This window comes from Patagioenas fasciata, chromosome Z (assembly GCF_037038585.1).
Source record: "Patagioenas fasciata isolate bPatFas1 chromosome Z, bPatFas1.hap1, whole genome shotgun sequence".
Lineage (NCBI taxonomy): Eukaryota > Metazoa > Chordata > Aves > Columbiformes > Columbidae > Patagioenas > Patagioenas fasciata.
The window spans coordinates 48,479,347-48,506,884 of NC_092560.1; the positions used below are offsets into that span (position 1 = coordinate 48,479,347).

The 27,538-nt window shown below is 40.4% G+C and overlaps 1 protein-coding gene across 3 annotated transcripts in view; it reads left to right on the forward strand.

The window, feature by feature from the left end:
* CAMK4 (calcium/calmodulin dependent protein kinase IV) overlaps window positions 1–25,695 on the forward strand; it is a 175,076-nt gene extending 149,381 nt beyond the window's left edge. For all 3 annotated transcript variants that reach the window (XM_071802044.1, XM_065861261.2, XM_071802045.1), the window contains 6 exons: window positions 3,194–3,284; window positions 5,206–5,280; window positions 9,219–9,294; window positions 13,296–13,422; window positions 15,558–15,710; window positions 17,235–25,695. In XM_071802044.1, coding sequence (XP_071658145.1) covers window positions 3,194–3,284; window positions 5,206–5,280; window positions 9,219–9,294; window positions 13,296–13,422; window positions 15,558–15,710; window positions 17,235–17,390 — 678 coding nt within the window. In that variant the 3' untranslated portion in view covers window positions 17,391–25,695. The remainder of the gene's footprint in view (window positions 1–3,193; window positions 3,285–5,205; window positions 5,281–9,218; window positions 9,295–13,295; window positions 13,423–15,557; window positions 15,711–17,234) is intronic.
* Window positions 25,696–27,538: the final 1,843 nt, after the last annotated feature.

Consider the following 27,538-nt stretch of genomic DNA (forward strand, 5'->3'; position numbering starts at 1 on the left):
TAACAAGACCGTTTGGAGACAGGTACCTTTTACAGAAGTCTGGCCAGTGGTTTCTCCCCTCCGAGGGCTGGGAATCCAGAGGCTAGCTGGCACTTTTGTTGGCTGAAGAATGGGATTTCCACACCAGTGAAAACCTTTTTGTCCATTTTGCTGTTTTGTCTATTAGTTCACAACAAAACTATTTACCTTATTGGCCAACCTCAATTAAATTTCATAGGAGGCTAGGTCTAAAAGTTACGAGATGCCAACAGTATGTTAAACCTATGGCCTGGCAGATCAAGGCAACTCTAGCTGCACGCACAGTTTATCTGAGCATCATCTTGTGCCCAAATATCAAGTCAAGAAAGAGAAACAGTGGGAGAGAGAGGACAGAGCAGCAGGGACTGAGATTAGGGATTCTAGCAGCCATGATGGGATCTATGTGGCCCTCAGAGAGAGGTCCGAGGAGGTACTAAGGGTGGGCAGGGATTCTGGGCTAGGGGAAGGTGGGCAGGAATGCTGGGGAGATAAGGGAAGGTGTGGTGGAGAAGGTGGGAGTAGCTGTGGGTGCTGTGAGGAGGGGACATGAGAGACAGAGCTCAGGCTATTGCACTGGCGTTATTTGAAAGATGTGGGCTAGGTTATTGAGACAATTCACATTTGTTGGGCACTCCTGTCTTGTGAGTTTTCTGCAAATGGTGGGCTGCATAGAGGAGGACAATTTTCCTACATAGGGTCTTATAATTCTGTTTGTAATAAAAAAAGCGTTCACACTGAAAGTTTAATATGAATCTTTTAAAAAGTCAGTCAGTCATGAGGCGCAAGCATGGTTTTCAGATGTCATTGGTTATGGTTCTTTGTTATGTTTGAGAGGGAGCCATGTGAGCCAGTCTCACTGTACTGATTAAAAGGGAGGAAAAGTTGAACAGCTTCTCCCGGAGTTTTTCCCAAATTTCCCTCCCACAAAAATGTAATTCTGGGAAGAGATTCTGTTTTCAGGCTCACACCATAAAATGTTTTAAGGTTGTGGGCATATGTAAAAAAGTACCTGCTAAAAGACTGCAGACTTGGCTGGAAAATTTCTCTGGACAAATATGGTCGAGGATTTTTTGTACAAATGAATCGGAAATGTCTGCTTTGCACCAAGCTATCATGAAATGTCTGATCATTCTTACTCCTACAGAGTCAGCTAGAGCAATTTGCAGCACATGAACACAGATTGGTTCAGACATCTTTCTGTCCACTCCAACTTGATTGCTTTTGGTGTACTCCCTCTGTGCCACTATTAGTTCTGCATGTCAAACACATCAGTGCTATTCTGTGGGAGCATCTTTGCTACAGTTATGTCTTCATTGGCAGATAATGATAAATAAAACGATAAAATGATATAATGATAAATTATCCAGGGTGGACATGATTGTGTGCAACCACACAGATATAACCGCATTAAATGATGTAGCAGCATGCAATCCCTCAGTTTCCATGTATTGTTCCCTGTTTCTACCTTGGATAACTGATTAGTTATTCATAGAAAACACAGCTGGGACAAGCATTTAGATTTCACTGTGAAGTAAAGTATGTGAGAGAATTTGGCTGATCTCCACAAGCCACATCATGACAAATACTGCAACTTTAGGATTTTAGCAAAAGTCAACATAAAATATTTATTGCACTATAAGACATACACATTTAAAGAGCTCTCAGTGTCACTAAAACAAAAGGAAAGGGCAATGTATCCTTACCTAATGTTATTTAATCACTGGAAACTTATACAAACTAGAACTCCAATGAAATACGCAGTCAAGAATTCATCTCAGATGCCAACTGAAGTGCACACTGTGACCGTGCTTTCTAGATGAATATTCAACCATTTCTCGTTTGCTGTGTAGCAGTGCACACACAAATTTTTATAATAGCAAAAACACAGCTGAGAGGTGCTACTAAAACAGAGACCAGGAGATTTTCAAATAAGATTCTGCCCTTAAGCATTTTTCTTCCAACACGTCAAAGGTTTCTGCTGAATGTTTTATCAGCAAGAAAAACAGAATTTGTTTGACTAGTTTGTCTTTTTTTTGTCTGTCAGCAAATTATATTTTTTTTCTGTGTCTGTCTGTAGCAGTGTAAGAGACAACCCTATGTACAAAGCTGGTGAAGAGTAAAAAGAACAAGTCTTGTAAGGAGAGACTGAGAGAACTGGGGTTCTTTAGCCTGGAGAAAAGGAGGCTGAGGGGTGACGTTATCACTCTCTACAACTACCTGAAAGGAGGTTATTGGTCTTTTCTCCCAGGAAGCGAACGATGAGAAGAGTTGGCCTCATGTTGCACCAGGAGTGGTTTAGAATCGATACTAGGAAAAATTTCTTCATGGAAAGGCTTGTGAAGCAGTCAACCAGGCTGCCCAGGGGAGTGATTGAGTCACCATCCCTGGAGGTATCTGAAAGACACATAGATGAGGTTCTTGGGGACGCAGTTTGAAGGTGCACTTGGCAGTGTTAGGTTAACAGTTGGACTGAATGATCTTAAAGGTCTTTTCCAGGCTAGATGACTGTGATTCTATGATTCTGTATTCCAGAAATTCTTCTTTCCATTAGTGTAAGGCAGGCAGGTGCAGCATCTTTAAAGGAATTCAGTGATCAGTGAATTCACATGTACTACATATGCTTCAGTAAGACAGAAGAATTTTTGAGACACTGAAATTGGGTGGTTTTAAAACCCTTGAGAAGTCTGCTCCAGGGATCTCAAGGATTTTAGAGTTGGCCCAGGACACATACTGCATCCTTTCTGCTCAAATGTGTCTCTTTAATAGTTTACTAGTTGTATGAGCATTTTCTTATATCTCAAAATGTTATAATATGAAGAAACTACCTTCCTCTGAAACAGACTTCGGTATCTCAGCGTCTGTTACCTTGCTTCCTAGAAGCTACCACTGTATTTAAAAAGTCAATAATACTTTCTGAGATTTTTTCTTCTCAAATGGACTTGATGCTATGTTTGCCTTCCCAAATTTTAGTTTCCTATTCAGATTACAATAAGCATCCAAGAATCCTGTGCTGAGCAGGTTTACGGAAAAAAAGAGCTGCTGAAAATTCATTGACTCATGTGTCACCATGTAGCAGATTATTAATCTCTGCTATAGATTATTCAGAAGATGTTAACTCATGCTTGGCCATAACTTCTTATTCTCACTTAAATGTTTTGACTTTCTCTTTTTCCAGTACCTGCATGCAAATGGAATTGTGCATCGTGACTTGAAGCCAGAAAATCTACTCTATGCAACACCAGCACCAGATGCACCACTAAAAATTGGTGAGCAGTATTAAATGCATGCTTCCCTAGCTCCTTTGTACCAGTAATGTATGCCAATTTATGCTTACAGTATATGTGTCTCACCACTACTTTATTCAAAGCTAATGCTTATTATCAAATGAACGACATGGTACTTCTTCAGCAGCACAGCTCTGCATGGAGGTTTCAAAACCGATAAAAACTAGATACTTGCTTAGAGAAGTTAGAGCCGAATTTGTGCAGAACATGGCAGAAAATAAAGCACTCAGGAGAAACAAGAAGGCTCATGAGATCAGCATGCAGCTGTGTGCACAACTTCTGTGCCCCTTTTTGTTTCTTAAAATACAGTATTTTAAGAGGAAAGATTTGTTGGCATGAAAGAACAAATGTGCAGATAAGCAGTGGAAAACAAATGAAGGAAGGTTGTCTTCTGTTTCAAAGGTAGATTTGAGGGATAAGAAGTGATCTTCGCAAAGAGCATAGGCAAGGTGTCTGAAGCACAGTCAGCACCGTGGGTGGATTAGGAGGGACACAATGAGACCAGGTTCTCCTAAGCAGGATTGTGTTATGTTGTTGATGGCAGCTGCTTGCAAAGGGCATGACCTTTAAAATTGCTAGGTGTTCCCTGTTTCTGCTTGAGCAAAGAGGAGCTGGGTGCAACACTCATGAGATGTGCATAACCAGTCTCAAATATAACACTACCCTGTGCTCCCTTACTGGGGAGTGTGTGCACATGCAAGGAGTGTTGCCACATTCATCATAGGTTTCAGGAGCCAGATTTCCATGAACTAGTTTCAAGCCATTTAATATAAATTTTTAAGCAAGCCGTGCATCTCAGGATGATGGTGTCTTAATTTACATTTTATCCTAGTTCTTATCTGTTCTGGAAGGGCTCTAAACAGCTGTAACGTGATAGTTTAATGCAGCAACCAGTGGCCTTAGTTTGATGACCAGGTTGGTGTACAGGCTTCTGAAGCATTTTCCTAAATGCTGTGATTCTTTGTCTTCTGCCTAAGATTATTGTCTTGTTTAAATTGAGATCTGATTTACAATGAGTGGCCGTGTTTATGAAAGTAAAGTGTATTCCTGTTTATATAAATAATAATGCATAAATTATAACCATTTAGGGACAAGCGAACCCTACCTATGCATTTCTAGAATAAAATATGAACTATTCTTATCCTCATCTTGAGTCAAAACATTCCTTTTTATATTCACTGTAACAAACCAAAAATACTTTTATTTTGCATTTTTAGGGCTAGATGGCATCACCTAAGTTGAAATTCTAAGCAGCTGAGTTTATTCTCAATGAATAGTAAAAGTGTTGTGGAGACTTCAGTTTTTCTGTCTTTTAAAAAACGAGTCATGCAAGTATGATGTGTAACGTTATGAAGCCTCTTCCTATCTAGGTAGTAATTCAGTGTGGAAACACTACAAAAAGGAAGATCAGTACTTCTTCCAGCACAACCTCCATGCCTCTAAAAGCCCCCTACCAAAATACTGCTGGGATTTTGTCTTGCAGGGACTGCTTACTCTGATCTTTATCCCAGAAATCGCAGATGCACATTTTTTTAACCCAAAATTGTTCTGTTAATTTTATTGGATTACACATACAGTGGAAGCTGAATATATACCTAGAACGCATTTCTGGGTCACTGTTTGTACACTCTTAGATGTCCTGTTGTATTCAATTTGCATAGTCTTTAGGATAAAATGCAAGCTCCGTTTCTGTCAAGAAAGAGCCAGAAATACTTATTAGTACAGGTGAACTTTCCTTCTGGATTGCAGTCTCAGTAGATTCTTTAAATTGATCTTTATCTCTGGAAATGACAGTACTGTTCATTTAATGAATAGATGTTCATTTAATTACATATGCAATGTAAAAAAAGAGGTGATTTTATAAGGAAATAAGAACATTAATATTTCTAAACAATCTTAACAGCTGACTTTGGACTTTCCAAGATTGTGGAAGATCAGGTGACCATGAAGACAGTTTGTGGAACTCCAGGATACTGTGGTACGTTGTTTTATTATTTATTGTATGCTCTGCGTTTAATGTGAGGATGTAACATTTTCTCTTTCCAAGGTGAAATGCTTCATCCTAAGGTCAAAATTTAAAAAACCCATGGAAAGCAGAAATAAAAAACCAAAACTCATAACTCACACTGGGTTAAATTTTTCTAAATTCATATTCTCTAGCACTGAAGCTTAATAATCAAAACAAATGTTATGGTGCAAGTTCATTACTTGCATGCAAATAAGTTCGATCATCTTAAAAATGCTGAAAATACTAAAATAATACTGGAGAGGCACTGAAATAAATTTAAACTATCAAAGGCATAGTAGAAAAAAGTAAAAATTTATGGAGTTCCTAACAATTATGAATATTTGAATTGAATAGTGAATTTCTGTTTTGCTTTGTTTTGTTTTTAACATAGAGAAAACCGAATGATTCCTTAAAGTAGGGTCACAAATTAATTCCCTAAACACAAAACATTTCAGCAAACACGTGGTTTTAAATCCAGGCTTGACTCAAGCCAGTCTGGTCCACGCTGGAGTGCAACCCGTATACCAGAATTATTAGCAGAATGTCAAGGACCGCCTTGTGGCAGATCTTTTCAATGGAGGTGACTGCTGTAGATCTAGTAGTCTCTTTCAGCAGTTAAAAAGCCTTGGCACTTTAAACTAATCCTGTTTTCTCCTAAACAAAATGAGAACAAAATCTTAAGTTTGCTTTGCTTTTACCAAGAGAGTGAGAGTCGTCAAGAACCACTGCTTGTCAAAATTTCTAATTTGCCTGTGCATGCACAATACTTCAACAAGCATGAGTTTATGAGTGGCTTCAGAGCAAAGATCTGACTCATGGGCTTAACACTGTAATACATAAGGATGGAAATTTTAATTCCTTTAGTAATTTGGAAATTAGGTAATTATATACTTAATGATGTCAGGTTTGTATTCTTCAGTTTGTGGCTTTTAAGTACACTTTCTACTTGTTTAACTGTGGAAGATGTGCACAAAGTTTAGAAACTGTGTTTCATCTCAGCTGTCCTTTTCTTACATGTGTGTGTTTTTTTCCAAAATCACAGCTAGTTCATGCTTCTTGATCTTGTAGCTTTTAATAATGTAGAGCATCTAATCTGAATGCACACAAATCACCACTGATACTTGAAATTTAAACAAATTTCCATAGATTCACATTTAGGTTAAAATGTGTTCCCTCACTGTCATATGAATGAGTTTTTGATAAGCAAATGAAAAAACATAGTACTGGTAACAGTTATTAATGTTCTGATTGTCTTCAGTCATGACAATTATACTACCAATACCATAAAACTGTAGTTAGTATTTGTCCCTTTTTATGCCTGTCTTTTTATACTACAAAAATAGGATAAGGCTTATTCCCATAGAAGAACCCCCAGAGTAGGGCTGACTTCATGGGTAAAGTTGAGGCAAAATGTCTGTGCTGAGAATAAAGGAGCTTTGTGCCTATGGACATGGACCTGCAATCCTTGCTTTACAACCCAAGTTCAATGATTGTGCAGAATTCCTGGTGCCTGGAAAATATTCAAGCATTACTTTCCAGAAGCAGTTGAAACCCAGGAGGAATACTATTGAAATGCCAAATTAAACTATGAATAATTGATACTCACAGGCTGCCAGCTCCCACATCCTGCCCACCCAGCTATCAGCAGCTTCTCCAGAAATGACACAGCAACAAAAACACATACCGGAGTTTGGATACTTTGGCATCAAGACTTACCAATCTACAGTCCCTGGGACAGGCACAGCGATGCAGAGGACTGAAACCAAAAAGATCGTACAAAGAATGTAACTTGCTGAGACATTGTGCTTTCAGTGAACTTAAGAAAAAGGGCATAAGTGATTTCTGACAGTAGCACATACATATAAGAGAGTACAGAGCAGTGATTCATGATCAATGTGTTACAACCAACATCTAAACTAGCAGCAGTGTATCAATCGAATCCATTTCCCAAAAGCAAACTTCTATAAATATTAAAAACTCATATTTACAAGATGTATAACTATGTAATCACAGTCCAGACAGCCAGGCAAACCTGTATATATAGATTTTTGGTCTCCTTTTTACGATACTGAGGAGGAAGTAGTAGAAAAGTGAAAGAAGGGCAGAAAGTGTGTTTTTGTCCTTATCCTGAGCAAGAAGACATCCCAAGAAACATTCTGTTCTCTAGAAGAGTAAGCATATTGGTCAGTAAACAGAAAACCTCAGAACCCCTCACATGGCATTAACAAACATTACAGGGAGAATGATGGTTAACATATGTTTTCTTGGTCTGTCTCCATCTCTTCCTCTGAAGCCATTTGCTGCTTTGCCTATAGGTTGCCCTGTTAGCTGTGAGTTGATCTGAGCTAAAATCAGCTTGTATCTATTGTCCCTTCTGAAAAACAACCCCTCTCTATTCATCAGTTTATCTTGCAGAAGAATAAGGAAGCAGGGGAAGTTTATACTTAGATTGGCAAGCTTTTGCCCAGCTACCAGCTATATGAGTGGTATGTAGAAAACGTAGTGATTAATGTCCTTTGCCTTCTATATTAATGCTTTGTAAAAATGCTTGATGTGTTCACTGCATGATAAATCCTTCAGGTAAGTTGAAGTCTGAGCCAGCTGCCTGGGGGCCATCAGGGAATTGTGTCTACTCTGATTAGAATCTTGCTTGGGGGAGCCTTGTTCCCCCAGGATGTTGCTCCCACTGGCTTGGAGCAAAGCAGGACTGTGCCAGCAACCTCCTTCAGTCCGGATGGATAACCAACACTTCGGGCTGAACAGGGAGGTGCCACGCATTTCGGGAAGCCACAACCCTTCCTGGCCCTGCTGCTTATGGCTGTGAAAGTGTAATGTGGGAAGGTGAAGAGATGCATACATGCTGTGGCATTGATGCACGTAGGTGCAGCAAGTCCAGTGTGCCCCAGAAATGTGACAGCCATCCCACATGCATCATAAAGTCAGTGGACTCAGGGGCTGTGCTGCCATCCCATATCTGTGATGGATATTAATAGATATACAATGATTCCTGAGAAGAAGGGCTACTGAAACATGAAAGTGTGGCTTAGCAGTGTCTTTTTAATTATTTTTTTTCCAGATTAGTTGGGTGTTTTTGTCTGTGGCCAAAAGGTGAAGAAGGTAGGGGTCTTGCCTCCTCCAGTATCAATCACTTCTGTTTCCTCCTCTGGAGATGTCATATTTTCATCCTGCCACCCCAGGAGCTTTGCCCGGAGAGGTTTGCCCAGTTGGAAGCAAATCTCAAGGGTGCAGGAAGCTACAAGCCCTGGGGCATGTGAGCCAGGGGCATTTGAGGTAGTCACGGTTTGAGTGTGCAACCATGGACGTTTATAGTCACACACACTAGCAGAAGATGCTGGCTTCAGGATACGGCAGTCTGCACAGCCTTCCCCAAGGTGTGTCTGTCAGGCTGCTTGGGCAGAGATTAACTCTTCTTTACTGTTTCAGAGCCAGAGTCCCCTGAGATTGCCTGGCCTTTCCATCTTCTCCGCACTGCGGCAAAAGTGATTGCCCAAAATGCTTTTGTCTTTCCTTACAAGTAAAACAGAATACCCAAAATAAAACCCAAATAAAGGACCAAATAAATAAGTAAAATACTGAAGTAAGAGTATCACCTCCTTTGTCACATTGCAGCTCCAGTGCTCCTGTAGCATTCTGTGGTTCCTTTCGCAAACCTAAAAAGCAATTTGAAACCAAATTCTGCTTCTGATTTTATTCTGACTGTGCTTGGACATGACTTTTCGTTGCTTTATACTGAGTGAAAGGAATCATTTGCCTAATTTAGGGCTTAAATGAGCAGGCCCTAACTTTAAAATACACTTAAGAGTATCCATGGAGAGTAAATTGACTTCTGTGACTGTTATTTCTGCATTCAGCTGTCATCTTATTGACAAGTCTTTTATCATCTGCAGCACCAGAGATACTACGGGGATGTGCCTACGGCCCTGAGGTGGACATGTGGTCTCTGGGGATTATCACCTACATCCTGTAAGTGTAGGCAGTGCCACAGAGCAATTCATTTGTGAACACCTGCAGGTTTTTATGGCATGAGCTGTACCCTTGGAAAACATAAGATCTTGAACTTTGATGATGATATTCCTAATCTTATTTAAGTAAGTCAAATCCTAGAGAAGCATGGCAAAACATTCAGCTTATATATTTGATAAATATAACGCTTCTTCCTGAACAGCATCAAGGTCTGCACAGAATCACGCTATTAATGGGAATGGATAGCAACAAAACTACCGGAAGTGAAAATACAAGCATACAAATGTCCAAAAGTGTTGTATGATTTTGTTTTTCCTCATTCACACAAACTCTAAGATATACTATGATCCTAAGTTGTTATTAATGTGAATGGAAAGCAACAAAACTACCAAAAGTGAAAATACAAGCATATGAGTGTCCAAAAGTGTTGTATGACTTTGTTTTTCCTCATTCACACAAACTGTAAGATACACTATGATCCTAAGTTGTTTCACAGCTACAGGTGGGGCAAGGAGAAGTTAATGTGGTTGCAGTAGTTTCGCAGTGCCTGTGAATATTCCAAATGCAACTGCCACACCTGTGTCAGCCACAGATGCTGCCACAGCTTCAACTGCAGCATCAGTGTTGCTGTCTCACAGCATCTCAGCCAGGAGGCAGGGAACAGCTCTGGACTCTGTCTACAAATCAGCCTGATGGGTTAAATCATTAATGTTGAAGTGTTCCACTTCTTACAAGATAACCAGAGACACTGTTGGCAGAGGGCTGTGAATGGTGCTGACCATACCTGTTTTAAACAGTTGAAGTTGCAACTATAGACCAAAATTTTCAAACAGTTCTGTCGAAAGGTAGACACTTGTGTCTCCATCTTAATATGGCTAGTCCTAATTAAATCGTTAAGCATTGTAATCATTTTATTGTATCAATGGCATCTTTCAAAGGAAGGTAATTGAGAAAAGTGTCTCTGATGTATTGACACTTCTCCCTGTGGGAGAATAAATAATTTATTCCCTCAGCAACACCAATGCTAAGCTGGCTTGTGTAGTGTGTATAAAGCTTGCAGGATGCCTTTATGGGAAGAAAGTGAGATTTTACACATAAACGTTAAAGATATGAGGGATTTTATACATCCAGGATATTTTATTTCCCGCTCTAAGGCTCATTAACTGTGTCTAGCAAGTACTGTGTATAATCATCAAATTGTTTTCTTTGTGTCTTTTGCAAAGAAAGAATTATATTTTCTTGGATTTACACTTAAAGTACTTACAAGGATATATAAACACTCTGATGGAAATATCAGAAAGCATCATTTGTTCTGTTCATAAGCTTCAAATAAGTAACATCTCTCCTTTTGAGTGCCTGTAAATAATACAATAGTAATACAATAATACAATATTCCCCTTTGCCTTTTTGTTATTTGCTCCTTTTAAAATGTGAATTTTTGTCTCAAGGCCTAGTTCAAGTCTGTAGAAAATCACATCTCAGATATTGCCTGCCGGGTGGCCATTTCTCCTCAGCTCTAGCAGTCAATGTGTGGCAGAGAGATGTGAAATTTGCCACCAGGGCTGTCCCAGAGACTGGAGAGGTGCTTTTTGTTTTCCCTTTTCAAAGATATGTTGATTAAGCCATGAGCTTGCCTAGTTATTCAACAATTGAGGGACAGCTTTTGTACTTGAAGCTGAGAGACTTCCTTAAGCAGGACTTGCTTTGAAGAGTGGGCGAGCTCCAAGTGAGAAAATACAGCAAGTTCCTGTTTGAATATATGAAGTGGCATTTGCTATATGCAGCCTTTCAAAACCTTCCAGCTGTTCAGGAGGTGCTCCTGAGCCACATTAAACCTCTGCACTGGTGTAAACACAAGTGTGTGAGCTCATGCTCTGGGTGGGACACCATCAGTACGGACACTCCTCTACTTCTTCCTCCTCTGTTCCTCTCCTCCTCCCTGCCTGAAATCCAATTTGACCTGCTGGAACAAGCCAGGCAAAGAGGGTGCTAGTCAAATCCACTTGGCCATTTCTTCCACTTAGCCTTAACAATATTCCAACTTCAAAACTTTTCTATTGAGTTTAAGTCTTTGTAGATCAATATTTCTGATGGATTAGAAGCTGACACCAGAAAGGTACATGTTCAGTAACTAATTCATTAATCCTGCAGCCAAAAGGACGGTGTTGTTTGTCTCATTCTCAAGATTAGTAAAGGATATGGACTTATGTACAGTCAAAAAAGCCATTGGTGTATGTGACTCCAAAATACAGTGGATGTAAGAGTTAACTACTGTGCAACAGAAGATGTGCATACAACTGTATCTTCTCACCAATACAAACTGGCCTTACCATGTGATTAAGAAAAACTTTGGCACATGTTTTGACAGAACAGTTATTCCTGAAGCAAATTGTATAAAGACCAATTGATGATAACTGTCATTTTTACATGGAAGGCACATTTACAGTTTTAACAGCAAAGAATACCAGTTCTTTTGGATTTCTGCAGCAGGTTAGAAATGCTACTGCACATTTGAGATGCAGATAGTGGTCAACAAATACAGAGGCTTTGCCTGTAGTCAAAATTTCATGGATTTAATTAAAGGTGTTTTTTCACTAACTTACTTAAAAGGACACAACACATGGTCTGGTCATTTCTAATTGATTTTTGAAGCTGTTTATATTGATATTTCTTTATTTTGTAAATAATTGATTCAAAATGAATCAGCATAATAAAATGAAGTTTCATAATAAAATGAAATGAAATCAAGAGTAGATGCACTGAATCTTACCCTGGTTTAATTTACCTAATTTGAAATCACACCAGTAGTTTTATTTGTCTAATTTGTCACATAGCAAAAAAAAGACTCTCTGCTGGAATGTTTGGTTGTTTTTTGTTTGTTTTTGTTTTTGTTTTTTTTTTGTTTGTTTGTTTGTTTGTTTTTTTTTTTTTACGTAGAAGCATGCCCATGGAAATTGTTTAGCTCAGAATACTTACTGGTTGAGTAGGAAATTCACTTTAAAGCATCTTATTATGTGTGCAGGCATGATTAAAGTGCAATGAAGTGACAAAAAAGGACATTACATAGATGAGAACTGCTTCAATGAGTTTGCTTTCCCCAGGGCGAGCAGTGTGGATCTGTGTCAGGATATGTATTATTCAATATATTCATAAATGCAGTCATTAGTGAGATTACAAAATTGCTTGATAATATGTAGGTTAGCTAAGTAAAGATGAGGGTTGATTATTAAAACACGCCAATGTTTTTTACATTTTGTGGATGATAGGATGAAAAAATGTAAAGTGATGAATATAATAAAAAAACAGTCCTTACTGGACATATAAAAGCTTCTGACTTCATAAGTAAAATGTGGTTCCTTAACCAATTCCTACCCTTCAGGGAAGAGCTACAGGGATTCTGGTAATTGCTCTATAAGCATGTCAATTCTGTGCTTGTAAACAACCCAAAAAAGCTGATCCAAGGTTAGGAACTGTTAGCAAAAACATGAAGATTAAAATAGAAAAGGTAATTTGCAATGCCATGGTGTGCCAATGCTGACTGGAGTTTGCACCCATTTCAAGAAGACACACAACTGGAGAAGATATACAGAAGACAGTAGGAATGAGCAAAAGTTTCAGACTGAGGAATGATTAAATAGTCCAAGCCTGAAACCAGCAGACTAAAGAGCTGCTTGAAAATTTTTATAGGTATGTCGAAGGTAAACAGATACCAGCTGTTGCATGGCTACTCATATGGTAAATCCCTATATTAATAGTTCCAATTATAGGCATGTGAAAATGGAAAATTTACAATTTTATTAGCCTTTGCAATGGTTATAAATGCTTATGACTACATGTTGCTCTGCTGTGTAAAATTAGGAGTTCATAAGTACATCCAGGTCTGGTTTCCCAAAGTTGTATACAGGACACAAAGTAGGGAAAAATAATTCCAGGATCTGTTTCTAACGGCCCAAGACTAATTAATCTTTGATAAATTTACTTGTTTTCTTTTATTCTGGCAGACTTTGTGGCTTTGAACCATTTTATGATGAAAGGGGAGATCAGTACATGTTTAAGAGGATCCTGAACTGTGAATATGACTTTGTGTCCCCCTGGTGGGATGATGTTTCTCTGAATGCCAAGGATTTAGTAAGTAACGTGAAAATGAGACTGGACTGTCTTTGCTGATATGTATTTGGCTAGTATCGTTTCCACTGAGAGAGTTCATTTTGGGGTAGGCACAGAGTAATTGGTAATTAACTTTTAGTTAACTTTTCATATTGCTCCTTGCTTTTCCGCTTATAATTTCTGGTATATTATGGTGCTGTTAAATATTCCCTGTTAGCCCAGTGCTGTAATTCTGCACTCAAAACCATGGATGTTCAGGACATTCTGTGAACTAAGTCACAGATCGCTGGCAGCTGTCAAAACATCCATGCATGTTAGCTTGGTTTCATTGTTCCTCTTTGCAGGGCAACCACCTTCAGGGGAAGGTAGAAATAAGCCCTATATTTTGTCCAGTTTTCAAGTCTGAACTTTGGAGGAAGAATATAAAAAGCAGTGAAATAATAATATTTTAGACCCTAGCCCTCAGCCCCCTTCCCCTACCCGGCTTGCTTTTACTGATAGCCTTTTTCTGTCCATTTAAGCTTTTTCTCAGTAAACGAAAAGAGACTCATTACTTTTAAATATGGTCCATTTGCAAAATACAAGGGCTGGCATGATATCTGCACTTTATTCTCCTTTTATTGGATAAAGTAAATTGGATCCAGGAGATATTGATCTGCAATGATAGGTATGCTTGAGTTTGATTTTTAGTCAACTATAACATGCATAATTCAGTTATTTCATTAGCACTGAAGACACGAGTGCTCAGTTCCATATTAGTTGTATAAACTGTGCCATAAAATGCTACACAATTAGTGTTTGTAAAGTACTTCAGGATGCCTGAAATGGAAGGGCTGTAGAAGTTCAAAGTATTTTTTTTTTATTAGGTGTGAAGTTTTTATAAGATCAAAAGATATCATTTACTGCCTTGTGTCATCAAAACTCAGATAAACAGCAGCCTGCAGCAAATCTGCGTGTTTATTGTATACAGAGAGCTTTGATCCAAACTGGTCCCTACCATTTTGCTACAGTAAAGCTCAGAGTTTCAAGTTTGAACACTGTATAGCAAGTTGTAGGTAAAGATGAAGCCCATGGCTCTTCAAAACCCATCCTGTGGGCAGTTCTGGGCTGTTCACTTGAAGAGATTTGCTTAACTTGACCAGGGAACACACAGCAGGTATTCATCAAGGTGCCTGTTCTCCTTCGCCCACTTCAAGGCACGAATACTCTTTGTAGGAAAATTTGAGGGGGCCCTAAAGCAAGTCCTCTTCTCACATGTGGGCACATAGCAGTGGTGGAGCCTTGTGCTGTCACTTGCACTCTGCTCCAAGAGGGTGTACAGTCAGGAGAGTTGCATTTAAGTGTGGCTCTGCTGAGCACCATCTGTGTACTGCTCCACTCCATCTGCTCCCTTATTTTTTAAAAAACACCACTTGTCCAGACTTAGAGCAAAACCCATGAAATACAGCTTGACTGGACACACTTTGTACCTAGCAGTTTGTACCACCTCCACTCCCAGGAGTATGTCTGCAGTGCCTTCTTCCCAAAAATGTTGTGTTTGGAGAGGTGCAGCTTCCCTGGTCTCAATAACAGAAAGAATGACTTAAAAAGCATTAGTTTCAGAGTGGGCTAAGGGAGAAATACTTGTACACTCTTTGTTTCATTTGTACATGAGGTTTTACAGTGACTGAAAGAAACATTTAATTTGTGAAGCACTCAGCAGTGACTGCGTGGTACAAGTCTGCATGAGTTGCATGCACTAGAATGTAAACTTCCTAATCCAGTTTAAGCCTTGTCCAAATCAAGGTAGCTGCCTGGCTGAGGGCATTTTGAGAATCTCTTAGGCTTTTGTGATAATTCTGACATAAAACAGCCTATGGTGGATACAAACCTTCTGCATTGGTACATACTTTTTACAATTGTTGGCAACCAGTTGATTCTTTTTCTCCTCTTTTCCCTCTTTGTGGCCATCTTATTCAGATGCTATTTATGGGTGACCAAGAAAAGCCAGAAATAAATATTTACGAAGACCTGAGTGCAAATTCTTGTGGATGTCTTAGGATGTGTTTCATTAAAATTCTTCCCAAACCAAGACCAAAGCCCCAAAATGTAAAGCTGAATAAATGTAAATGAATAATAAACTTAACAGTCTGCTGTATCTCTTCCCTGTGATGCAGGTTAAAAAGTTGATTGTTTTAGACCCCAAGAAACGCCTCAGCACACTACAGGCTTTGCAGCACCCATGGGTCACAGGGAAGGCAGCAAACTTTGCACATATGGACAATGCACAAAAGAAACTTCAAGAATTCAATGCCCGGCGTAAACTTAAGGCAAGTCTCTGGACATAGTCTCTATTTTGGCTATAAAAGCATGCAATTATATTAGTAGCCTTTCCTTTCCTTTCCTTTCCTTTCCTTTCCTTTCCTTTCCTTTCCTTTCCTTTCCTTTCCTTTCCTTTCCTTTCCTTTCCTTTCCTTTCCTTTCCTTTCCTTTCCTTTCCTTTCCTCTCCTCTCCTCTCCTCTCCTCTCCTCTCCTCTCCTCTCCTCTCCTCTCCTCTCCTCTCCTCTCCTCTCCTCTCCTCTCCTCTCCTCTCCTCTCCTCTCCTCTCCTCTCCTCTCCTCTCCTCTCCTCTCCTCTCCTCTCCTCTCCTCTCCTCTCCTCTCCTCTCCTCTCCTCTCCTCTCCTCTCCTCTCCTCTCCTCTCCTCTCCTCTCCTCTCCTCTCCTCTCCTCTCCTCTCCTCTCCTCTCCTCTCCTCTCCTCTCCTCTCCTCTCCTCTCCTCTCCTCTCCTCTCCTCTCCTCTCCTCTCCTCTCCCCTCCCCTCCCCTCCCCTCCCCTCCCCTCCCCTCCCCTCCCTTCCCCTCCCCTCCCCTCCCCTCCCCTCCCCTCCCCTCCCCTCCCCTCCCCTCCCCTCCCCTCCCCTCCCCTCCCCTCCCCTCCCCTCCCCTCCCCTCCCCTCCCCTCCCCTCCCCTCTCCTCTCCTCCCCTCCCCTCCCCTCCCCTCCCCTCCACTCCCCTCCCCTCCCCTCCCCTCCCCTCCACTCCTCTCTCTCCATCCCATCCCTTTCTCTCTTTTTGTCTTTCCTTCTCTTTTCATCTATTTTCCTCCTTCTTTTCTTCCCTTTTCTCTTTTCTTTTTTTCATGGTTACCTCTCCAAACTATCCACTCCTCATCCCTTCCTGCAGACCTGCTTTTTCTGTGATGCCTAAGCAAAAAGCTAGCCAAGTCAAAAATAGCTATAGTTGTCATACACAGGGATTAGCACTTCTTTTCCTTACCTCTGTATGTTTGTTTTTTTCAGGCAATAAAACTCATCAAGGCAAGGGCTAAGACAATTGTCTTATTGCATTTCTTCACATGATATTTTAGGTAATATGAGAGCCTAGCCCCAATGTGTATTTATATCTATACACAGGAGGTTGCCCATATGATCTGCACCATTGTGCCTAGCATATATAATTGTGCAGTAGTGATAAATGTTGTTTCCCTTGTGAACTTCTCATGGAAAAAACAGTGAGAAAACTCTTATTATGATGGAAGATTACTTCTGTTTTTTCATCTAACTTGAACATGGAAGATCTGAAGTAATATCTGGAAAAAATGCAGCATGTGCAGCTGAAAAAAAATTCTGTGTACGTTGGCCAACTAGTAACCTTGTGAAAGCAGCAATTTTAAACTTCAATGTGTTATTCCATGTGGCTTTCTAAATCTGTCCAGGCCCAGGCAGGTATGCGAATGTGACATTACTGTGAAGACTAAACATGGTTATGCTCCCTAATGGAACGGTGCTAAGGCTATAGTACTGTCAGGCCATATCCTTTAAGGAATGTTTTCTTGATCCTCTCTTTCTCAGGCTGCAGTAAAAGCCGTGGTGGCATCAACTCGCCTCGGCAGTGCCAGCGGTCACAGTGCGCATGACAGCAACAAGCCCAGCCATAACCCTTCTCCCGTCCATGATGGCAAACCTGAAGAGAAACCCACTCAGGATGAAGAAGCAGCTCCAGAATAAATGTCTTAAGTTAACGTGCTTCCTTGTATCAGCTGAGATTTGTCATTTCATACACCAGCTAACTTGTCATTCAGCAAGAGAGATTCGTAAGCTTGGCCTCTCTGGTTCAGCTTTGGGGTGCCAAATGCACTGGCTGGTGATCCTATCTTCAATGCATGTGACTGCTTATGAAAATAGTAAACTGTTCCATAAGGCATGTCATGGAAACAGTGTTATTTGCAGTAATACTGGCAGGTAAAAACATGGGGATTAAAAACTACCTACCATAATGCATATACTTCATATACATCTATCTAGTGTTTCTAGATGGCGTTTGAAACAAAATACTATTTAATTTTGTTCTGTGGGAGTAGTGTCTTCTGTATGTCATGAGTTTCTTTGAACTGCTTCCTTCCAGATTCATAGTCCTGCAGCAGGTGAAATGGAAGGAAATACTAAGCCAATGCTTTTAAAACTAATGTACAAAATAATGCTTTTTACGTGTGATATTCAAAAAGTATTTGGGGATTTATATGCAAAAAACATTCCACTACTTCTGGGAAGAAATTATAATGTTAGTTCCACTGGGCATTAAAATGTACATTGCTCATGCTTGTGTTAGGAATGCCTTATTCTGACTTTTCCTGTTTATATACAATATTTTAATGACAACCAAAATTACTCAGACTTCTCCCATTTCATTCTCTAGAAAAGTGTTAGCAAGATAAAATAATAGACTAGAAGTGGATTAGAGTAGATGCAAATTTTTGAAATACCATTATATTTATTCATTAAATTCTAAACTGTGCAGCTAGAAGACATTTTTATAGGGCCTAGGGGAATAATCTGCAATTATACAAATAGTAAATGCTTGAAGGAAGACATTCTGCGACTTAATTGTTTTGCTCTGGGGGTTTCCCTCTTAAACAAGGTCTGGGAGCAAGGAGTATAATCTAGTCACTTCCCAGATTGTTCAGCCTCATGAGTAACCAGTTTCCACGTGTCAGCAAATTTGTCCAGGTTTTCCTAACAAAAGACCCCTTCTGCAAAATGATCCACCAGCTCATATCTTGCATCCACCCAGAGCTCCTGTGTTTTAGGTTAAAAGCTGTGTGCATGGATCAGCTTGCAAAATTAGGGTCAGGCTCTTCAGCGATCTTGATTTTTTTGTTGAACATAATTGATGGGAGTTGAAAAACTTAACATGGGTCAGTATGTATGAACATTTACATGTGTTTGTTATCACTTCGATAGCATGTGAATTTCGTAACGTTACCAATATATTACAGAAATGGCAAAAAGAATCTGATGTAGAACAATGTCATTTGTATTTGTTAAACTTTTTAACACCAATAGTTACCTAACATCCTAATACGCTCAACATTCTTCTTCGCTTTGTTTTTGTGTCAATTTAGGCCTTGCACAACTTGCCTTGAAAGATTCTAATATATCAGCTACTGAAAAAACAAGTCATTGATAAAACATTCAGTAGCTACATTTCCTGATGAAATTAAAAGGTAATGCAATGTTATTCATATGGTAGGTTTGATAAATAAAATGTAATCTAGATTAATATAAAAATGAAGATTAAAGATACTGTCTTTTCTAGGTGAGAATGCATGCTAATGACTGTATTGTACTTGAGAATTTTATCCATGTCTTGTAACTCTCAAACTTGCAACAATAAGATTTGTTAATTAAGCACAGTTAGAAATGTAAAGTACATGCATCCATCCTTTTCCCAGATGACACATTTGGGGTCTGCTGAAACAGCTGTTGGGGCATAGCAGCTGTGAACAGGCCAGCAAGACACTTTTGCAGATTTTCCCTTGAAAACAAGTACAGAAAGACAAATCACTTTGGAGAAGGTGATAGGTACATACATCTGTCTCACTTCTTATTATCTTTCTTATCTCCTGTGAGGTGACTGCAGGACAAGTGCATTTCTCAGCCAGAGTTCTCCTCCCCTGGTTACAGTGGTGAAGCCATCCAGGTTTGGTTGGTAGGGAGGTTTGGCAGGAGAAGTTGAATTTCTGTAACATTTCCTCCTTTATTTAGGATAATTGCTTCTAATCTGCAGAAGTGGAGCCAACTGCACAGTCATTGCACATCTATGACTGCTTGAGCAGAAATATCTTCATCTGAGGCATAGTTTATTGAGCTGAAAAGTAATCCCAGCTGATTCTTAAAGTTATTCTCTGCTAAATTATACCATAACATATCATAAATATGAACTGATGCTATGCAACTGGAGACCTCTCTGTGACAGCATGATCTCAGAGCCAGCTCAGTCTTGTGCGTAAAGGCTCCCGGGGCTTCAGTTGTTTTTGCTTAGTTTTATTATGCTAAATATGAAACAATCAGGATGTATGTGCTGAATGAATTACCATATGTGACTCAGTAAAGTAGTATGCCCGATTTATGAATGACAGAGGTATACAGAAGGAAGAGCAGTGTCAGGGCGTATGCGTGTAACTAAAGTGTTATGGGCTTTTTATTTTTGTCTGAAAAACCACATTGCGATGGCATCTGCCGTAATTTAGACTTGGGAGTGCAACGCCAGTGTTTTACTGTGGCAGAAAAATATAAACACACCGAAAAACTGCTGGAGGTGGACTAGTTCCACATCTGTGATTATAAACCAGGTAGAAAATTACTGATGCTCTTTTCTGTTGAAATCCTAAGCTTTAAGTTTCTAATATGTTCAACATATCAGCAAAGTCCTTCAAGTGCAAAAGGGGGAACCTTGCCATCGTTTTGAAGTTTTCCAACTTACCAAACTTTTTCTTTAGAGGCATATTGTAGTATTAGCCAATTAAAATATAATATTTGAGAGCTGGGCTGAGGATCTGATGCTGTTAAATGGCTAACAATGTCCTGCCTTTTCACAACAACAGGGTTTTTACAAGTTCAGAAATAGTCACTCCAAAGTAGAACAGGTTTCCTGTCATTTTGAACACTTTTGCTTGTACTTTTGTGGATGACACCATAGATTGCACTGTCCAGTGCTGGTTTGTTAGCTGAAGTTTGTACCTTGCATTGTGCAAACATGCTGTAAAGACACAGACACACCATAATCAAACTTTTAAATGCCAAAGTATCAACAGAAAATTTTGTGATACAGTGTGTACTTCAGAAGAAGGGTACTAAGAGCTCTGTCCCCACAAGCAAGCAGGCTGCTGGGCACATGGAGAGGAGTGACAAAAACTGGACAGCGTCCCCTCTACAAGGACCCCATGCCTTGATGAATAAATCAAAGTGCTCTGCAAAACCATGTGGTGCTAGAGCAAGATAAATCAGTGACCAAAACATTTTTGGAAAGGGCTGTCAGCAGGGTGAAGCACAGATGCTGCTGTCAGCCCGGGGGAAAGTGAGGACAACACAGCATTTTCTGCAGCCCAGCAGCAGGGAAAGGGAAGAGGATGCTAGAGCTGTCAGCATCCAGCTTAGAAGATGGGTAGCAGTATCTGCTAAGCAGCAGATGTAGGAGGACTCTGGAGAATAAATGCCCATTTCCAAGTAACGATTAACTGTCCCTCAGCTCCCACACATACCTAGGACATGCTGTTACCCAGAACCATACAGTGCGGTTCTTGGGAGCTTTTTAAGAGTGACACAGGAAAGTGCAGGATGGAGGAATCTCAGCAGATCCTTGCACAGTGTCCTGCACATTGCCTTCTTACAGACTGATGGTTGCTCACAAGTCTCAGTGCAGTGCCTTGACCCCTGGTTGTGCAGAGGCTGTGTATTTCTCCTGGTGAAAGACTCTATTTTGTGTGATTGAGTCTGCCTTGTTGCTGCTCAGGTTACAAGTGTATAGCTCATGTAGGCTTGGCGTTTAAGTAGCAAAAAGTATCTCCTCATGTAGAAGAAAAGCAGGAATGAAGCTGACCAAGAGAGATGCACAACTGTGCCCGGAGAACAATGACAGGGATACAAGCAAGTCCTGAAGATACCAAAGGTAAACAAAGAGACAGCTCAGAACACCCGTACAGTGACTTTATCAAACAATAACCATGAGCATTACTCAGCTGGAACTAAAACCACAGTGTCTAACATTCTTATATACATGAATCATCACTGGATGAAATTCAGTGTAATGGATATCAAGGTATGAAAGATTAATAAATACAGTGGTTACGGAGTTTTCCCCAGTTCTGGCTTCTTCATACCAAGACACAGCTGGGAAAAGAGTGCTTCAGTGCCCTCATCCTTTTGCATGCTCAGGACATGGGCGAAAGTGGGGTAACAAGACAAGTACAGCATTTTGTAATGGGTTAGAGTTGTACTAAACTGCATCAGAGGCCCCTGCCCAGCAGTGCTCCATCCACAGTTCATATGACTGAGAACTGACAATCTAACCCTTAACTTGTATATCAGAAAGATGTTTACTGGCCAAGGTGTACTAAATAGCATGTCTTTGCTCCTATTAAATAGCATAGAGCTCCTCCTGTAGTATCAGCTACATTTTTGTGTCTGCTAAGAAATTACAGCATTCCAGAGTGTTATATGGTGATACATTAAGAGCAAAGCTTAAAAGAAAAGGATATTTTCTGTTTTGACATTTTACACTTTTCAAAAACAAGTGTTAACATGCATTCATGGCCAAATGGCTTGCTATTTTTCTTCCCCTTTATACCTGGTCTTTTTTTCCTGGCTGTGGATCCCATGGGGCACTGAGGAAGACCTGTCAGCTGCCAGTCAGTGGGAGAACCATCTGTTTCTTGGCTGCAGCTGCACTGCCCTGACAAATCTGCTGTTGCCCTTGGGTCTGTCAGATGGTTTTGCTCCTGCTTGTTGAGTTGCTTGTGCTCCCAAAAGAGTCTGGGTTTTACTGGCCAACTATAAATATATTCCTCTGTGAGCCACCCTTGCTGTGATAAGTCATCATCACTCAGTACCCAGGGAAAGGTGTTTCTCTTTTCCCTTCGTGTTTCCTGGAGTCATGCTGTTTTCTGGCACCTTCTGTTTCCTTTCTCAAGAACCTATACCAGGCTGACAGAAATAGACCAGTGCTGTGCAACAAATGCCAGACAGAAGAATAGTATTCAGTTCTTTGAGTTAGTTTCTCAGTAGAAAATAAAGGCACCTGGGCTACTGGAGGCACTTCGGTTGCACAAGTTGCTGATGCTGGGAGTGAGGGGTTCAGAGCAAAGTGACACAAGAACAGCAACACACCATGTTCTGCTCCTCAGCACCAGAAAGCTCCTTCATCAACAATATCTTTTCTGTGGAGAAGATGTTTAGAAGAGGTTCAGGCCAATCCAAAGAAGGACATCAGGGTTAGGAACTCTGAAAAATACAATGTGTGCTATGACCAGTGATCTTCTTAATATCATTTACTTAGTACCGCTTGATATACTTATTATCATATTTTATGCAGTGTTGCCACAAGAAATAGCTAAGTCAGTTCACTTGGTCCCATATATTGTCTGGAGCTGTAAGTAATGATCTGCTTCATAGTACAGAACTACATGGAGCCAATAATTGAATCTACATATGTACATACAGGAGAAGTCTATTGAAGAGAAAAAATACTGTAATTCTTATCCCCATGCTGGGTGGATCTGGGATAGCTCTTCTAACTGAAATCACTGTGTTGTAGACTGGAGGCAGTTATTCTGGTAACTCAAAAGCTGGGGCAAGCCGTTGGGTGTGATTTACAGCTGCCAATTGCATGTGATCCTTCCCAGAGACAGTATGCTCCAGTAGCCTCTGGGTCATATTTATTCATCCACAGAACTGTGCATGGGTCTGCTTAATTCTCAGTCTTCAGTATCGTCTGCCATGTACTTTTGAGCTACTCCTTCTGAAATAAAGCTCTTTCATAAGTTAGTTGTGCACAAAGTCAACAGTTGTCTCCTTGACACTGCAGCCCTGAGGGCAGCTCTCTTCCAGCTCCTGTTAGAGCAATAGTGTTGGGCACCACATTAACTGTGATGAGTTAATGTTATTTTAATTGGGCTCAAGGAATTCTCTCTCTCCCTCCTGGATGAGCCAGAGGAGCTGTAGGTTTTGCAGATCTCCAGTGATCAAATTACCTTATCAAGTTACTGTACTTAACTAACCAAACAGGGTGTATGAAGAGTAGAGTGGAAAGACTCCTGGCTGTTGAAGAGCCATGTAGCTGAGACACTCCTGTTAAGCTTTGTGTTATGCTCCTGCTTGAAATTAACCATAATGATGAGCCCAATTGGCCTCATCACAGTGGTAAAGGCACTCATGAGAATATCTGTGCAGACTAAGGCACGGTTTTTATAGTCATTAACCACAAAACCCTCCAAAATTTAGCTCCAAATAGCTGTATTGCATTGTGAGAAATTACAGCTACTGTATCTGCAAGAACCAAGGTACCTGGGAACAAACATCCCAAGGCATGTTTTTGTTACTCACAAATGCTAACTTTGCATGAATGAGCACAACCACCAACACAAATCCCTAAGTCCAAACAATAAGCACCCACAACAAAAAGAAGCAGGGGATTTTGCTACAGAGCACACCAAAGAGAGCTTCTTAGCTTTGTCTGGACAAGAAATAGGGTGAAGAGTGTTTCCTCCAAGGTTTCAGGTTCCCTGATTTCTGTTCTTTTCCAGACATTCCCATCAGACAGATTAATGACAGTAGCACAAATGTATCCAATGCCAGCCTCCTCTAGATGGGAAAACCTCACCACTGACCTCACTTTTCATTTCTAAGACATCAAAGCTGGTTTGTTTGCACTATTAATATGGCTTCCAGTCTCTTCCTCAGCTTGCTATGGAGTCTGAAGTAGTTTTTAATGCTGAACGGAAGTTTGTCAAGAAACATTTTGTGAAACCAAGCAAATGGACTGTATGCATATTTAGAAAAAAAAACCTTTGAAGAGTTTTCGAAATTCTGCTGCAGCAGTGTCCTCCCTGAGAAGTATCATACTTGGGAATGATGTTGCCACCACCAACCTACTGTCCTCAGTGTAGTGGTGGGTGCCTTGTTTGCCCTTCTCAAATCTACCATCTTTGCTGCATGAAAACAGTAATTGCAAACTAAGAGATTTTTTGCTGATAGTAATTAGAAACAAAAACAGTTAAACTACTAGCTGCTGAGAGCTAACTCCAGCTGTGTCTTCACGCTATCATGCACAACAGGAATCACTTCCCTTTTCACACCACATGCATATGAGAAGTCATGCTAGTACTTCTGATTAAATAGCAGCAATTTCATTTAGTGTTCCATAAGGGACTTTGTTTTGGAGTTTGGTTGTTTTGAATTTTGTTTTCTTCTTTTTTTTTTTTTTCAGAACACACGGTGTTGAGAGGCCTACGCTTGTGAGAAAATTACTTTGTAGTGATTAGGTGCTCAGGGAGAAAGGAAGATGGAGATGTTGAGGGTGAATCACAGTCCCTCAGACTAAGATAAATAGTATGGTATTTCAGATCAGGTTGATCCCACTGACAAGGGAGTGGAAGAAGCAGGGGAAGAGACAGTGGGCCTTTCTCACCTGAGGAAGCAGTTTGTTAGGCCCAAGGAGCTATATACCACCATGCCCCAAGGAGCTACACCACCATGCCCTTGTAAGCCTGGGAGGCAACAAGCAGAGTCTGGCTGGCTGCTCCAGACCCACAATAAGAAAGTTATCAGCTTAGGCTGGTTTTAACCTGAAGAGATATGACACATTAAGGGCTTATGTCTGGCTTAGCCATGGTTTGGAGTCTCCTGGTGAGTCTCAGCTTTGAGTCTGGATGAGGACCAGACCATAAGCAGAGATTTTTGTGTGTCGGTTAATTCAAGAGGAATATATTCTGGATGGTTAGGGTATGTGCTGATGCTTTCAAGACAAACAGAAAAATGGTGCTATTGACTTGTAACACAAAGATTTTTATAAGCCTGTTACAGAAGCTTATTGATCTCAGAGAAATGACAGCTGGACTCTTAATAACAATAAAAAATGTCATATATCTATCAGACTTCCTCCAGTTAGCTCCATGTCCTGTGTACCTCACTCCTTTTACTGCTCAATGTGTAAGAAATCCCGTCCTGTCAACACTGTTTGCTTGTACTAGCAAAGATGTTAGCAACTAGATAACTGTACACTTTTACTTCAGACTAAGCCTATTTGTGTAGTAAATTCTCTGATACTGTGCAAATGAACTAGAGACAAATTGGAACCAGTAAAAAACTGACAGTTATGTTGTTTCATTGTATTGTATTTGGGACCAATGTACCTGCTTGTGTGCCTGCATGAAAATGCTGATAAGCCATGGAAATATGCTTTGATGGTGGGAAGTCTATTTTTAATAAGTGTGTTGCATGACTGATCTGATACTAAATAAACCAGTAAATCTAGAAATGATTACATATATTATTTGCTGACAACTAATGCTCAGTGTAGGATAAGCATAATGATGGGTGTTACCTGTTTATGTAGCACATTCTTGAATGAATTCCAAGTTGGCATAGCATTTCCCCTTCTACTCTTCTGTCAAACCCTTAGCAACTGGATAACAAACTGTGTTATTAGTGGTGGAGTACAGAGCTAAGGGGTGTGGAAGAGCTTTGTAAGGTTGTCCAGCCTAACCATGTGCTCTGGGGAGGTTGTGCAAGAGCTGGTTATACCCAGCCAGGATGATGACACTGATCAGTTATTATTTAAGAAACTAAGAGTAGCCTCTAAATCACCTGACCTTGTCATTATGGGAGACTTCAACTTGCCTGATGTCAACTGGGAATATCATATAGCTAGTACAAACAGGTCCAGAAGATTTTTAAACCATCTGGACAATAACTTCTTGGTATGGTACTAAGGGAACCAACCAGGAAAGATACCTTCCTAGATTTGATTCTCATGGGTGAAGTGGTGACCTTGGTGGTCTTGATCACAGTGACCACAAAGAGGTCAGGTTTAAAATCTGTGCTAACAGGACAAAAACTGCCAGCAAAACCTCAGCTCTGCATATGAGGAGAGCAGACTTCAGGTTACTCAGACAACTACTTAGCAAGATTCCCTGGAAAGAAGCTTTTGAAGGTGTTGGGGTCCATCAGTGTTGGTTACTTTTTAAGTACCATCTACTAAAAGCACAGGACTAGGAAATTCCAAAATGCTGAAAATCTATCAGGCAAGGCAAAAAAACAGCTTGGTTGAGCAGGGATCTTCTTGAAATCTAGCAAAAAAATAAATTGCGTGGTCAGTGAACAAAAGGTCAGGCATCATGGGAGGAATACAGAGCTACTGCTCGTCGCTACAGGGGGGAAATTAGTGCAGCCAAAGTTCAATTAGAATTGAAGATGGCCACTACTTATGGACAATAAAAAAGGGTTTTAAAAATATGTTAATGGTAAAAGGCAAACCAGAAATAACATTGGCCCATTACTTGATGAGCGTGGTCACCTTATTAACAGGGTCATAGACAAAGCCAAGACATTGAATGTTTTCTTTGCCTCTGATAAGAGAAACAAGAATCTTTTAGGAACCCCTAGGTGTAATGTAGCAAGACTAGGCACAATGTAACAGAAACCTAACAGGGAAACGAGAGCTCTATAGAGACTGGACATGAGGCAAAGTGGGATGCCCTGGGCTTGCAAGCTGGTAAAACGAAGTGTTCCACCAAATTAAGAAAGAGCTACATGACTTTTGGTGAGTAGCAGCACACAATGACAATATGCATGCTCAAGAAATTAGGTCAAAAAGCCGACACTGGAGTGGGGGGCACCAGGCTGCAAAGACCACTGGGAACCACTAGAGACCCCTGATAAGACTCCCAAATACCAACAACGGACTCCCAGCAAAGGGCAGGGTTATGGAAATAATTTATGTTTAATGCATTAACTAGGCGGTAGAAACAAATGTATGTGCAATGAATATGCAATAAGTATATGTAATAAATACCAAGAAGTGGGAATCACTTGCATGCTGGATTAGAGGAACAATCCTCCAAGCATTCGACATGTTGTAATAAAAGCGCCTGCTTTTTAATACATCCAGAACAGTGTTAAGGAGTCTTTTTGCCAACTTTTCGGTATCACCTCAATCTTCAACACTGAAGATGGACTTGTAGCCCCCACAGCCCTGGGCTAGAGAACCGTGGCTGCGGGAACAATAAACTCCCAATCAATCTGGAACTTGTGTGGGATTCACTACTCCAGGAAAGCGCTACCACTCAATGGGGCCTGATGGGATTCATCCAAGGGTGCAC